Source organism: Sinocyclocheilus rhinocerous, unplaced genomic scaffold, assembly GCF_001515625.1.
Source record: "Sinocyclocheilus rhinocerous isolate Xijiao unplaced genomic scaffold, SAMN03320098_v1.1 scaffold722, whole genome shotgun sequence".
NCBI classification, from domain to species: domain Eukaryota; kingdom Metazoa; phylum Chordata; class Actinopteri; order Cypriniformes; family Cyprinidae; genus Sinocyclocheilus; species Sinocyclocheilus rhinocerous.
In genome coordinates, this window is record NW_015638934.1 from 966148 (window position 1) to 980516 (window position 14369).

Consider the following 14369-nt stretch of genomic DNA (forward strand, 5'->3'; position numbering starts at 1 on the left):
CTAAAATACATTCAATCAGTCATCGCTCCCAAAATGAATTCAATGGGTCATCTTGTTAATGCTATAAATTAATTACAACAATAAAAGAAAATTTCATCATGAACATACATGAACAACAATATCACATTAGACCACAGAAATTCCAAAATGACATTTCCCTTACATTCAACTTCCAAAAGTGCATTCATCTTTGCCATGTTACATTCATTTAGTTAACTAGTGCTATACGCTGTATTACCAAAAACATAAATGGCAATAATAAACACTTACACTGACAAGCTACGCAATATCGCGTTCATAATCGAATGCGACTCATCTGTGATTATGAATGCGATATTGCATAGTCAGTGATCTATGGCTCTGTGTATCCATCTGAAAGCACGTGGTGGAGATTTACTATTAATTACAGAACGCGCATGACAATCACATGCGATTTATCGTGCAGCCCTAAGTTTGTTTGTTGATCACAAAGTACAAAGTAGATGAGGAAAACTAGGATGCCGGCTGTATTCAAAGCACCGCCATTACTGTCTAGAGTGCGTGGAATGGTGCGCTGTAATTGGTTGAGCGGATATATCGCATTCTGCAGAGAAGGGAGACTGGCGTTTGTCGCGGTTTGGAAAGAAAGGGAGAAAACATGACAGAATAACTCGGTGGATATCGCATTTTGCGTAAAATTAAAAATGAACTTTTCAATACCGACCATACACGATATTGATTTCGGCGGAAACTCAATTTTTTTTAAATGGCGTTTATCGCGTTTATATATATATATTGTGTGTGTATGTGTGTGTGTGTAATGGGATATACTCTATATATCTTTAATTAATTCTCACAAAAATAATGTCCCAATGCAAAATGTCCCCAATGTTAAAAATATAATTTCTTATTTATGTAGTCAGATTGTGTGGTGAAATAAAACCCACACATGCTCTTGACTTCATGACATTCACCATAGAAGAGTTGCAAAGATACTGAAATGACTGTCATTTTCCATGGCTGCAATCAGCACGCACACACATGCACTGTAAATGCATGACCAGTAGCTGATCTGCTGTCTCTGTACATAGGTGTGGGGACTTTGGGGGTCTCTGCTGCACAGGCCAAAGCTGCTAAATATGGTAATAAAAATTTATGAAATGATTTTAAAGTCCACATGTTTTATCCACAGAACAAAGAAATTAACATTGTGCTTCAGTTGTTTGTGCATAATTGTGTGGGGTTTTTTTTTTTCCAAGAGCTAATATTAGAAATTCACTGTTTGTGCCCATTTCTTCAGGTACTGGAGCTGGTTTTGGTGGGGCTGGAGCTTTTCCGGGTGGTGCTGGTGGACTTTACCCTGGTATAGGAGGTAAGGATGCGTTTTCCTCTGAAATCCCCTTAAACCACAATCAACATTTATATATAAAAAAATTGTCCATATTGAAATGTAAGTCATTTACTCAAGTGGCTAGTTTAGTGTTTACATATTTTCTTGGGTGTTGGAGTTGGTTTAGGTGGTGTTGGAGCAGGTGGTGCTGGTGGAGTTTACCCAGGGGCAGGAGGTGAAAAATCATTTTGCTAAAGAATGGTTTAGGAGCTGCAATCAGACATTGTTTGTTTGTTTAAAGGAAATCATTTACTCACGCGTATGCCATTCCAAAGTGAGGAACAAAAATGTCAGTTTTTTTCCAAAAAACAACAATTAGTGTTGTTGTTGAGGACAGACCACACTTTATGTTGTTTGTTAAAAGCTTCAAAATCTAAATCCAATTTTAATTTGTCCTGCATTTACTCATTGTGCTGACACTATATATACTGTATACTATATATAATATATACTGTATACATTTTATCCATATGTGTGCTTCCTTTTAGAATCTATAGGAACTTAGAAACTACAAGGAATTTAGGAATAACAGGAGCTACCAGAGCAATTGTACAATCAAACATTGCATGCAAAGACATGTTGCAATAGGTTTGAGGCCAATGCACATGGGGCATGAGATGTGGCATTCAATGGCCTGTGATATTATTGATGTTTTCTATTTCCTAAATTTGAAGCAAAATTTGGATCTGTCCTCTCTGAGCAGGTGTGGGTGTTCTTACCCCAGCTCAAGCTAAAGCAGCTAAATATGGTGAGTACACTGACTGATTATCTTGCTTTATTATTGGGCTCATAACTGACTGATGGGCGATTCAGGCTTGTTGACTGTATTACATAGTCAAGTCAAGTCACCTTTATTTATATAGCGCTTTTAACAATACAGATTGTGTCAAAGCAACTTTACAGTATAAAATTGGAAAAATAGTGTGTAATAATAAAAAAGGACAACAGTAAACGCTCAATTTCTGTTAAAGTCAGTTCATCATTGATTCAGTGATCATCCAGCTCAGTTCAGTTTAAATAGTATGTGCAATCAAGTTGACAATTTTGCTCGAAGTTAAGTGTCCCAAACTAAGCAAGCCAGAGGCGACAGTGGCAAGGAACCAAAACTCCATCAGTGACAGAAATGGAGAAAAAAACCTTGAGAGAAACCAGGCTCAGTCGGGGGCCAGTTCTCCTCTGGCCAGACAAAACCAGCAGTTTAATTCCAGTCAGACTGTGCAGAGGTGTCTTCTGGTTCCCGTGGTCTTGTCCCGGTTGCCGTCTAGGAGACAAGGTCTTCACTGGGGATCTGTCTCTGGGGCTCATCTAGTTGTCCTGGTCTCCGCTGACATTCAGGGCTGTAGAGGTCCTCTCTAGGTGCTGATCCACCATCTGATCTGGATACAGACTGCATTTGGGTGGCTAAGTTGACCTCAGAATAAGAATGAAACAGACTAATATTAGCGTAGATACCATATTTAAACTGACAGACTGTGTCTGCCTCCCGAACAATGTTTGGTAGATTGTTCCCGAGTTTGGGCGCTAAATAGGAAAAAGGTTCTGCTGCCCACAGTTGATTTTGATATTCTAGGTATTATCAAATGGCCAGAGTTTTGAGAACACAGCGGATGTGAAGGACTATAGTGCGATAAGAGCTCACTCAAGTACTGAGGAGTTAAACCATTCAGGGCTTTATAAGTAATTAGCAAGATTTTGAAATGTACACAATGTTTAATAGGGAACCAGTGCAGAGTTGACAGAACCGGGCTAATATGGTCATACTTCCTGGTTCTAGTAAGAACTCTAGCTGCTGCATTTTGGACCAGTTGGTGTTTGTTTATTAAGCGTGCAGAACACCCACCCAATAAAGCATTACAATAATCTAACCTTGAGGTCATAAACGCATGGATTAACATTTCTGCATTTGACATTGAGAGAATAGGTTGTAATTTAGATATATTTTTGAGATGGAATAATGCAGTTTTTCAAATGCTAAAAAAATGGCTTTTGAAGGAAATATTGCTATCAAATAGCACACCTAGGTTCCTAACTGATTATGAAGAATTAACAGAGCAGCCATCAAGTGTTAGACAGTATTCTAGGACATTACATGCAGGGTTTTTGGCCCGATAATTTATTTTTTCAGAATTTAGCAGTAAGAAATTACAAGTCATCCAGTTGTTTATATCAACTATGCATTCCGTTAGTTTTGCAAATTGATATGTTTTGTCAGGCCACGAAGAAATATAGAGCTGAGTATCATCAGCATAACAGTGAAAGCTAACTCCATGTTTCCTGATGATATCTCCCAAGGGTAACATGTAAAGCGTGAAGAGTAATGGCCCTAGTACTGAGCCTTGAGGTACTCCATACTGCACTTGTGATCGGTATGATACCTCTTCATTCACTGCTACAAACTGATCATGGTCAGATAAGCATGATTTGAACCATGCCAATGTACTTCGACTAATGCTAACATAATTTTCTTGTCTATGCAAAAGAATGTTGTGGTCGATAGTGTCGAATGCAGCGCTAAGATCCAGTAGCACTAAAAGAGAGATACAACCACATTTGGATGATAAGAGCAGGTCATTTGTAACTCTAATGAGAGCAGTCTCAGTACTATGATACAGTCTAAATCTGGACTGGAAAACCATTTTTCTCTAGGAAGGAACATAGTTGTGAGGATACTACCTTTTCTAGTATCTTTGACAGAAAAGGGAGATTCGAGATCGGTCTGTAATTAACTAATTATTTTGGGTCAAGTTGTGTTTTATTTATAAGAGGCTTAATAACAGCAAGTTTGAAGGTATTTGGGACACATTTTAATGACAATGACGAATTTATAATAGTTAGAAGAGGGTCTATGGCACGGTTCCTCAATTAGTTTTCGCTGAGGGCCGAATTCTGCCAACAATACCAAGCCAAGGGCCACTGACCTATATACAGTATATATATATATATATATATATATATATATATATATATATATTCGGGGATTTAAGACAGCATCAGTGATTATAACGAGTTCTATTGTATTTTATTGCATCGCGCCGCGGTGCTCGCGTCCGGTGTAGACATGATGTAAGTTAATGTAGCTTTCTGATGCTGTGTTTGAATTTTCATGCCACATTATTTGAAATTATTGCGGGCCAAACTTCAGTACGTTATAAATACAACGAGTCAGCAGTTTACTGTCGGGGATTTAAGACAGCATCAGTGATTATAACGAGTTCTATTGTATTTTATTGCATCGCGCCGCGGTGCTCGCGTCCGGTGTAGACACGATGTAAGTTAATGTAGCTTTCTGATGCTGTGTTTGAATTTTCATGCCACATTATTTGAAATTATCGCGGGCCAAACTTTTTTCTCTCACGGGCCGGATGTGGCCCGCGGGCCGCCTATTGAGGAACCCTGAAGCACCACTTTTAGAAGCTTAGATAGAATAGGGTCTAACATACATGTTGTTGGTTTAGATGATTTAACAAGTTTATACAATTCTTTCTCTCCTATTGTAGAGAATGAGTGGAATTGTTCCTCAGGGGATCTATGGTGCCCTGTCTGATACGATACTGTAGCTGATGGCTGCATGGTTAAAATTTTATCTAAAATAGTATCAATCTTGGAAGTAAAGTAGTTCATAAAGTCATTACTGCTATGCTGCAGAATTTCAATCCCATTAACATAAATTCCATGTGACAGTATTAAATCTAGAGTATGATTTTGACAATGTCAACAATAATCTAAATCTGATAGCAAACCTTCTTTCACTAGGTGCTGGTCCTGGTGTTACTGGTATTGGTGGTGTACCAGGCGCAGGTGGACTCTTTCCTGGGGCAGGGGGTGAGATAAGTTGTGTGCAGTAGAGTTAAATGACAGTCACTTTATTAGAATGATTCACCACTGATAAATGTTTTGTGTTTTCCCATGTGTCAAGGTCCTGGTGCCCTCTCCCCTGCTCAGGCAAAAGCTGCTAAATATGGTAAGCATGTATCCATATTTAGGATCCTTCGTATTCAGATATACCATGGTTCTAATTTCTGCTCCTGGGGGGCCACTGTCCTGCAGAGTTTCAATCCAGGTACTGTAGCTTAAACCCCAATCAAACACACCCAAACAAGCCAGTCAATGTCTTTACGATTGCTAGAAAAGTACAGGCAGGGTTGGAACTACAGTGGTCCTCCAGGAGCAGGAATAAAGAACCATGACATATAACATTGGAAATGTCAAACTGAGAGATCATGGCCCTGCCTTGTTCCAGGTGCAGGAGTAGTTCCTGGTGGAGCTGGGATTCGTCCTGGTGGTGCTGGGATTGTGCCAGGAGCTGGAGGGGTTTATCCTGCAACGGGAGGTTAAAAAAACTGTCTATACAAAATATCTAGAAGAACATTAAAACATTATAATGATCATGGAGTCTCAAAACCATTTCTTTTTTCTAAGGTCTTACTCCCGCTCAAGCCAAAGCAGCTAAATATTCCCAACATTTCGGTGGGGCAGCTGGAACTGGTGTTGGAGGTCTGTACCCTGGAGCTGGAGGTGAGTGAGAACAAACGATCAAATCACTACTTGAGGCACTTAAAAGCCACTGCACAAAATATCCATAGCCACGTTTCCACTGTTGGGCCAAACGCGAGCGTGGTAGTGTGTGCCTGGGCCAGTCGCATTTCCACTGTCACTTCCCGTGGCTTGATCGTGCCTCATCGGGGCTTCCTCGGGGGCCAACGCCCAGGGTTTTTTGGCCCGCCAAATACCTTGGGCCAAAGCGGGCCAACTGGGGCTTGAGGCGTGGTCAAGGTGAAAGGCGGAGTTTATCTCCGGTAAGCGAGTAGTCAGGTAAGAGTGTCTGCGGCAAGATGCGCATTTCGCTGTATTACGTCGTGCAAAGAACTCGAACTAAACTGAAAATGGAGAATCGCCAGTACTGGTCTGTGGAAGATACCAGGGCTCTTCTAAGCATTTGGGCAGAGGACAATGTACAATGCCAGTTTGATGGCGTCTGCAGGAACGAAGACGTAATAAAATACATCATTGCTGAACTCGCAAAGCTAAGTATCCAGCGCACTATGATGCAAGTTCAAGATAAGTGAAAGAAATTGTGGGTGCAGTATAAAGCCATAAAAACACACAATGGACAAAGCGGTGCCCTGAAGACGTAATAAAATACATCATTGCTGAACTCGCAAAGCTAAGTATCCAGCGCACTATGATGCAAGTTCAAGATAAGTTAAAGAAATTGTGGGTGCAGTATAAAGCCATAAAAACACACAATGGACAAAGCGGTGCCCAGAGAAGGTCCTTTCCGTGATTTGACATTAACGACAGTGTGCTGGGTCACCATCCCTCCATTAGTGGAGAGACCACTCGGGATACTTTGGCAGCTACAACAGTCGGTGAGTTAATTTACCTTGCTAGCAACCCAACGTAACATGCAAAACAGATAAAATGTTGCTAGTGACTGACATGCATGTGTACTTATTTATGTATTTATTTTTGATTTTGTATTTTTTTTTGTGTTAGAATTGGAATCTCAGAGCGATTTCTTGGAGTCTGAAGTTGAGCAAGGACCGTCTACATCTTCGCTGCTAACATCTACACCTGGTATGCTACTATAAACAGATTCCACCAAAGAATTATTGCATATTTGTATGTTTGTTGTCAGTAAATAATTATGCCTAAATGTATGTTTATTACAAAGATACAACGGTCCCCAAGACATTACAGTAATCAGAGGGGGATCACATCACATTCCACAAAGGACCAGACCAGGTAATTTGGAGTGTAATGTACCTGCTAAATAGATGGATCAAACCTTACAGATCTCACAATACCTGAATTCAGAGTACATCCCAGATGTGGAGCTTATTGTTCATGTTTTTTTTTTTTGTTTGTTTTTTTTTAGAAAGTCTTAAACGCAAAGCTGCTAATTTGGTATCAAGGGAGTTTTTGCAGTGCATGCGCGACATAACACAGCAACAGCTGGAAGAAGAGCTTGAGTTAAGAAGAGAAGAAATGAACAAAGAAATGATGACGAGAAGAGAGGAGCTGGATTTTGAGGCACAACTCAGACGGGAAGAGATGTCTCAGAGAAAGAAGGAAGCTGAGAAAGTAGATGGACACTACAGCTTTTCTGTTTGCTTTAAAGCACACTGTCTTAGTTTCTTATTTTTAAATTATTTTTATTTATTATTATCTGTTTATAAATAGTATGTTTCACAAACACCTGTTTGTCGTGTATACACATTTTCAAAGCACGCTTGCTTTTTTTTGTACATCGTCAAAAAAAACAAACACTAACCGACAAACCTTAATAACATGTTAACACACACATTTGTACCTAAATAAAGACATAAAAAAGTTATACTAGAAGTAGAACTGTGTAGTTATTTTTTTCAATAGTCTGTAGATAGTATGATGGCAATGTAGTGTGTATTATTGTATTATTGAACTGATTTTGTTTGATGTAATACCTGTTGGATGAAAGATTTGTGTGTAGGTCATAAAAACAGAGACAACCAAAGCTTATTTTCAAGTAATTTATTTGTAGTACACACAATGTAATGATGTCTTACAAATATTGCTGTTGCATGAACAACTGTAGCAGAGCGCTTCTTACATCAGAACGAACATCACCAACATAACAAGGTGGGCATTCAGCATCTTCATCACGGCCACCACCCCACTCTGGCACAAATCTAGCCATGTATAATTCACACAGGTTGTGCAGTGTACAACATGTCTCCACCATATCAACAACAACATTTACATTGCAGTCATTTCTTTTACTGAGACACTTCCACCATCCTATCAACCTCCCAAATGCATGCTCAACCACGCAACGGGCTCGACTTGTTCTCACGTTGTATAGTTCTTGACCCTCTGTAAGCCGGCCAGTGTCAGGATATGGTTTTAACAACCATTTCTGCAATGGGTAAGCAGAGTCACAAAGAATAAAGTAGCCTACATCAGTTCCACAAATATCTTTTACTCTGCCAGAGAAGGCATTACTGTCTGTGGCCCAAGTCCAAAGGCGTGACTTTCTGAGGACGCTAGCATCGTGTTCCCTTCCTGGCTGTCCAACATTCAGGTCCCAGAACATCCCTTTACCATCTACAACTGCTTGTAAAATGAGGGAGTGCCAGTCTTTTCTGTTGTGAAAATCAGATTGGTATTGTGGAGGTTTCAAAATAGGGACGTGAGAACCATCAATAGCACCCACGCACAGTGGAATTCCAAACCTCTTCTCAAAATAATCTGCTATCGCAGACAGTTGGGCTTGATCAGGTGTTTTGATACATTTTGGGCGAAGTATTGCAATCACAGCCTTGCAAAAGTCATGCACACAGTGGCAAACAGAGGTCCGACTGACAGCAAACAGGTTAGCGACTGTCCTGTACTCCATGGTTGAAGCAAGTTTATACAATGCAATGGCTACCCGTTTCTCCAGAGGAATGCATAACCGGTATGATGTGTCTTGTCGCTGTAGTGCGGCTTCAGAGTTGTACAAATGTATTTGAATGTTTCTCTGTAAACTCTGAAGTCCTCTAGCCACTGCTCATCTGTGAATCTTTGAGCAGTGATCTCCCACCAGTCACTTGTTCGGTGACAGGCCCACACCTCTGAGGTCCGCATTATATTGGTGTAGTAGTGATGCATCATCTGAAAAATAATAGAATGAAAGGTAAACATTAATTATCTAGTTGTTATAGATCTACATATGAATATAAATGTCAAAACATATACATAGAGCCATCATTTGCAAGATAATAATATAAAAGGTAAACAATACTTCCCTAGTCATGTTAAATATCTGTATATTAACATACACATGTATAAATAGATGTACTGAATCATCAGAAAAATACTACAATGAAAGGTATGCTTTACTGCCCTAATTATCATAAAGAGCTATATTAACATAAATGTTTAAACATATATGTATAAACAGATGTACTATCCGAAGAATAGTTCAATGAATGGCTAACATTACTTCTCTAATTATGTGATGTCATGCTAGCAAAACATCTGTTTTTGAGCAGTAAAGTGCTTAAGCTTACGTTAAAGAACAATAATCAAAACAACTCCGTATGTTACTTATATCTCATAGGGCTAAGTTATATGTTATCAGGTTAGGGTCGCACCAAATATAAGATAACAATAATTAACTATATTTTGTAATTGAACAACATTTACCATTTCCATGTCTGAGCCTCCATCTTCGCATCTTGGCTTCGCTGCCTCATCTTCGACCAAGAAAACACCTAAAGGAGCAAACAAACAGCTGCTTCGGTTCTCTCCATGTTGTTCGTTCGATGATGACGCTATAGTGCCCTACATGAATAACTTTCATTCTTCCCGCTGAAAGGGGAGGGGTTTTGTGACGTTTGATCCAAGGAGGTGTGTAAAGGCTTTAGGTTTGCGCTGCGGGGCTACTGGCTCGACAGTGGAAACACAGCTTGCTTTTGGCCTTGGTGCTTGCGGCTCGAGGCCATTGGCCCCGCCCGGCACACTGTTAGCCCTGGCTCGCACTGACCCGACAGTGGAAAAGAGGCTCATGAGTACAACTGTACACTGTGCTTTGTCTTCAGATTTCAGATGTATCTGATTTCACATGTACATGCCCCTAAACATCAGTTTTACATTTTGGTCATGCAGTCTCTTCTGCCTATGATGGTGCTTCTTGGTTCCAAAATTGGCCACTATACATACATACATACATATTACAAGATCAAGTCACTCAGAAGTGACTGAATGGATTTTAATATCCCAGGGGCATTTTTCAAAGTAGTAGATTGGTTTGCTGCTTATTTTATTAAAATGTTTTGAAAAGGTGCACCAGTTGGTGGAGTAGTGGGGGGAGCCGGGGGAATTCCTGGAACAGCACCAGGGGCTGGAGGTGAGTTTTACACTACATTAATATTGCATCTGATGAAACCTACAGTTCATGTTATAATGTGAAAATGTTGCTAATAATGAAGTGTTAATCTTTTGGACAAAGTTCATGAAATAATAATTATAGAAATTACTTTACAAATTATGTTTTAGTGTATCCAGGTAGAGTGAAGCCTCCTAAATATGGTAAGAGCTTTTACACATCTTTCAAGTGTAAATGGGATTTAATAATGTAGTGCGGACGAACACGAAAAAAAAGAGGGAAAAAAACAGTTTAACACCTTTGCTTGCAATTCTCTTCCAGTTATGGTTTATAGGTGCATGACTTTTTGATTCAGACACTGCATGCACAGGACAGGTTTGAGTAGGCTGGGGAGCCTGGACAATAGCAGGAACTTGGTGCTGCAAGCTGCTAGTGTTTTAGTCTTGCTAGCATGTTCATTAATGTTATATATATGAAAAAACATAGTTTGCCATGGTATTTTTCAAAGAGTGAGTAAGATAAGGAAAGTATAACTTTCAAAAAGTAGTCAGTACAAGTGGAGTACTTGAGATAGTTAGGTAGAAAGTGTTATAATTCTAAAATAGCACTTTCAGATCACTTTTACTGAACATCTTGTATGTTATAATAAAATCAAATAAATTGACACTGCATGGCTGCACATGTCATGTCTGTAGGAGGAGCAAGAGGGGCCGGTGTTGTCCCAGGCTACGGTTCTGTTGCTGGGTTCGGAGGAGTTCCTGGAGCTGTGCCTGGGGCTGGAGGTCTGAATATGTTCAACTGTCTCTCAATTTCTCACAACTGTTGTTTGTCAATTAAGCTAAGTTTGTTTCTCATTATAGTTTATTTTGGGTTGATGTTTAGTAATAGTGATAAATGTTTTTAGGGTTAGGAGCTGGCGCCAAACCTCCTAAATATGGTATGGGTCTGACTATTTTCTATGATTTAGGTGCATTGGTAATGCTATGTAAGATACATCCAATTGTTTGTGCTTTTTATTTTGCCATTTGCACTGGGATTTTGTAATAGAGCTTTGTGTTGACATTATAATAAAAAAAACATTTGACTTGTTAAGCTGTACTTAAATAAAGGATTGTTGGTAGGGTATTGTCCAGTCAAAAATTAAGCTATTGTGGCCTCAGGAGTGCCTGGAGGAACAGGTTTGGGGGTCCCCGGAGGAGTACCAGGAGGAGTACCAATAACTGGAGCAGGAGGTATCACTGTTTCATTCTGTTACATCACTGTTACATCCACAGCCATATCACCCTGCAGCCCAAGACTGGTTGCCCACTGAAGCTAAGCAGGTGTTGAGCCTGGCTAGTACCTGGATGGGAGACTGCTGGGAAAAACTAGGTTGCTGTTGGAAGAGGTGTTAGTGAGGCCAGCAGGGGGTGCTCACCCTGTGGTCTGTGTGGGTCATAACGCCCCAGTTTAGTGATGGGGACACTATACTGTCAAAAAGCACCGTCCTTCAGATGAGACGTTAAACCGAGGTCCTGACTCTCTGTGGTCGTTAAAAATCCCATGGCACTTCTGGTAAAGAGTAGGGGTGTAACCCCGGTGTCCTGGCCAAATTGCCCCCCTGGCCTTTGTCAATCATGGCCTCCTAATAATCCCCATCCACTTGATTGGCTCTATGACTCTCTCTCCTCTCCACCTGTAGCTGGTGTGCTGTGGCTGGATCCAGGTGGATGCTGCACTCTGGTGGTGGTTGAGGAGAGATCCCCCCACATGATTGTTAAGCACTTTGGGTGTACAGCAATGCACAATGAAGCGCTATATAAATACATAATTCATTCATCATTCATTCATTCATTCTGCATACAAGCATGATGAAATGTAAAAGGCAAAATATTATATGACATGTTAGAAATGTTAATTCTTTTAAACCTCTTTTTGAAATTTTGGATTAAAATGCATGGACCTCAGCATGTTTTTTTGTTTTGTTTTGTTTTTTGCTCAACTGTTCATATTTCTGTGTTTAAGGATACCCTGCTGGTGCCAAGGCTCTAAAATATGGTATTTGTATTCATTGATTATATAGAGATATATAGATATAAGCAAGATATATATAAGCTAGATCTTAGTAACATTGAATTTACTGCTCTAAATAAAAATTATTTGTCCAGGTTTGGGTGCTGGTGGTGGTTTACCAGGTGGGACTGGTGTTGTGCCTGGAATAGGTAAGCAAAAATGCCTTTCAATGAGCAGAGCTATAATGACTATAACAGCTCTTTATATTGTGAGTAAATATGCTTATTAAAGCAAAAAACAAAAGACATTGAGTTTGAATTTAGGTAATCAATGTTTTCATTTAGAAACTGCTTGGATTTCTTTCTTTTTTTTTCTTCAGTAATTTTCTCTGGTTTACACTGTTTTTGATTTTGCCTAGCCATGTACAAACATTTTTCTATTTAATATTTGAAGAGTCTGTTGCAACCCCAAATCAAAAAGCCTGTTAAATTACTTTTGGCTGGCTTTAAAGACATAAATCAATTTGTGTACTGTAAACATGTTCCTTGAAACAGATTGTTCTTGAATGTTTAAAAATGTTTGAAAATGTTTAAAAATGTAGCTCGTGTTCAATGGACTGAAAAATTGACCAAGCATGTTTGTCTTATTAATATGTTGCTTTACTCAAAATAAGCTTGCTGCTGTGAAAGAACTGGCACCACTTTTTGTTTTGTAGTCTATGGGAATAGAACTGGGGCCGGACCCCTAAATAAGGTATAAAAAAAAAAAAAAGTCCCCTGATTATTAGGTTCAGGTGTAACAAATGAACCTCCTAAACTATACAGGTGTGCAAATCAGCATTATTTGTTTAGTTCTGTGGAATGTTTGTGATTTGTAATCAGCAAATTAGACATTAGGAATTACATAAAGTGGAAATAAGGTGAAACCGAAGCAGTATAAGCAAACTATAGTTCCACTGCAGACGTGTAAGATGGTTTGTTGACTACCTTTGTCGGCTGACTAGTAAAAATGGGTAGACATGCAAGTTCTAAGGAGCAATTACATAGACTTGAGATTTAGTTTGCCAGTTAGAGAATGGACCTCTTTTGAAGAGTCTGTGACTGTTTAAAATATGAAATCAGATAATTTTGCTGAACATGTTTTCATTTTCACTCTTGTCTACTTTTACCAAAACATGTGGCACTTTAATGCCCTGCAACGTTTAATGATATTCCATCGCTCCAGAATATACAAGTTATGATAATATGTCCTTCCTTGTGTCATTGTTGTCATCAGGTTTGGGTGGAGCTGGTGGAGTCCCAGGTGGAGTTGGAATAGGAACTGGATATGGAGGTAAAGTATTACATTTCCAAATATACAGCCAGTACACAACAACATTAACCCTGATGAGACAACATGATGTGCTGTAATTCTTGCTGTGTTCTAAACTTGCTCAGAAATATACAAGTTAGTAGCTATGCAGCCGAGCCTTGACTTGATGCAGACAGAGAATGGTATCCCATGTAGTGAGACGAGGTGTAACATGCAGTCTCTCTCTTTGGTTCACTGAACTTCAAATGCACCGCTGCATAGAAAGGGTAGGATCTTCAGATAGGAAGGGTCTGATCTTCCTTTTGTAGTAAAGCTACCTCATATTGTTGATGAGCCTAGATGAATAATGATGGTGTTGCACTGGACTTGCCAGGAAGACCAGAAGCTCAGTCTTCAGCTGGAGTTGGTGTAGTTGGAGCACTAGTTGAAGATGGTGTAGTTGAATCCAGGCTGAGGCAAGTAAAGATGCAGTCACTTTGTGATCATAAGACTGCATGTCTGCATGTCTTTATGTTATGAGGAAAAAAATCTACCTGGATGATAGGTGCCAGTGTAGTTGTGTATATCAAGAAGTGGAGGGGGCCAAGAACCAGACCCTGAGGTACACCAGTAGTTAACCCTCTAAGCGCCAAAGTCGCAAAATTGCGACAAGACGTCATACTTAATAAAATAGACTGTAGTTCCTAATATGGTGTAATATCTAATTTGTATTCCCTACCACTAGATGGCAGACATGTAGTACTTCGATTCTAGACCAAAATCGTGTCATTGATGCAGAAGCAGTTCAGTTTATAGCATGCGAGTAAATTGTGAGATTTGTGAGAGAAAATCGCCAAATGGCTAATA

The 14369-nt window shown here is 39.6% G+C and overlaps 1 protein-coding gene across 1 annotated transcript in view; it reads left to right on the forward strand.

Moving 5' to 3' along the window:
- Positions 1-14369, forward strand: part of LOC107750101 (elastin-like) — a 58899-nt gene that overhangs the window by 29491 nt on the left and 15039 nt on the right. The window contains exons 16-31 of the mRNA XM_016565368.1: positions 1071-1121; positions 1280-1351; positions 1488-1544; positions 2073-2117; positions 5123-5191; positions 5286-5330; positions 5610-5699; positions 5789-5884; positions 10176-10241; positions 10391-10423; positions 10916-11002; positions 11125-11157; positions 11381-11452; positions 12225-12257; positions 12368-12421; positions 13488-13544. Of these exons, the coding sequence (XP_016420854.1) occupies positions 1071-1121; positions 1280-1351; positions 1488-1544; positions 2073-2117; positions 5123-5191; positions 5286-5330; positions 5610-5699; positions 5789-5884; positions 10176-10241; positions 10391-10423; positions 10916-11002; positions 11125-11157; positions 11381-11452; positions 12225-12257; positions 12368-12421; positions 13488-13544 (960 nt within the window). The remainder of the gene's footprint in view (positions 1-1070; positions 1122-1279; positions 1352-1487; positions 1545-2072; positions 2118-5122; positions 5192-5285; positions 5331-5609; positions 5700-5788; positions 5885-10175; positions 10242-10390; positions 10424-10915; positions 11003-11124; positions 11158-11380; positions 11453-12224; positions 12258-12367; positions 12422-13487; positions 13545-14369) is intronic.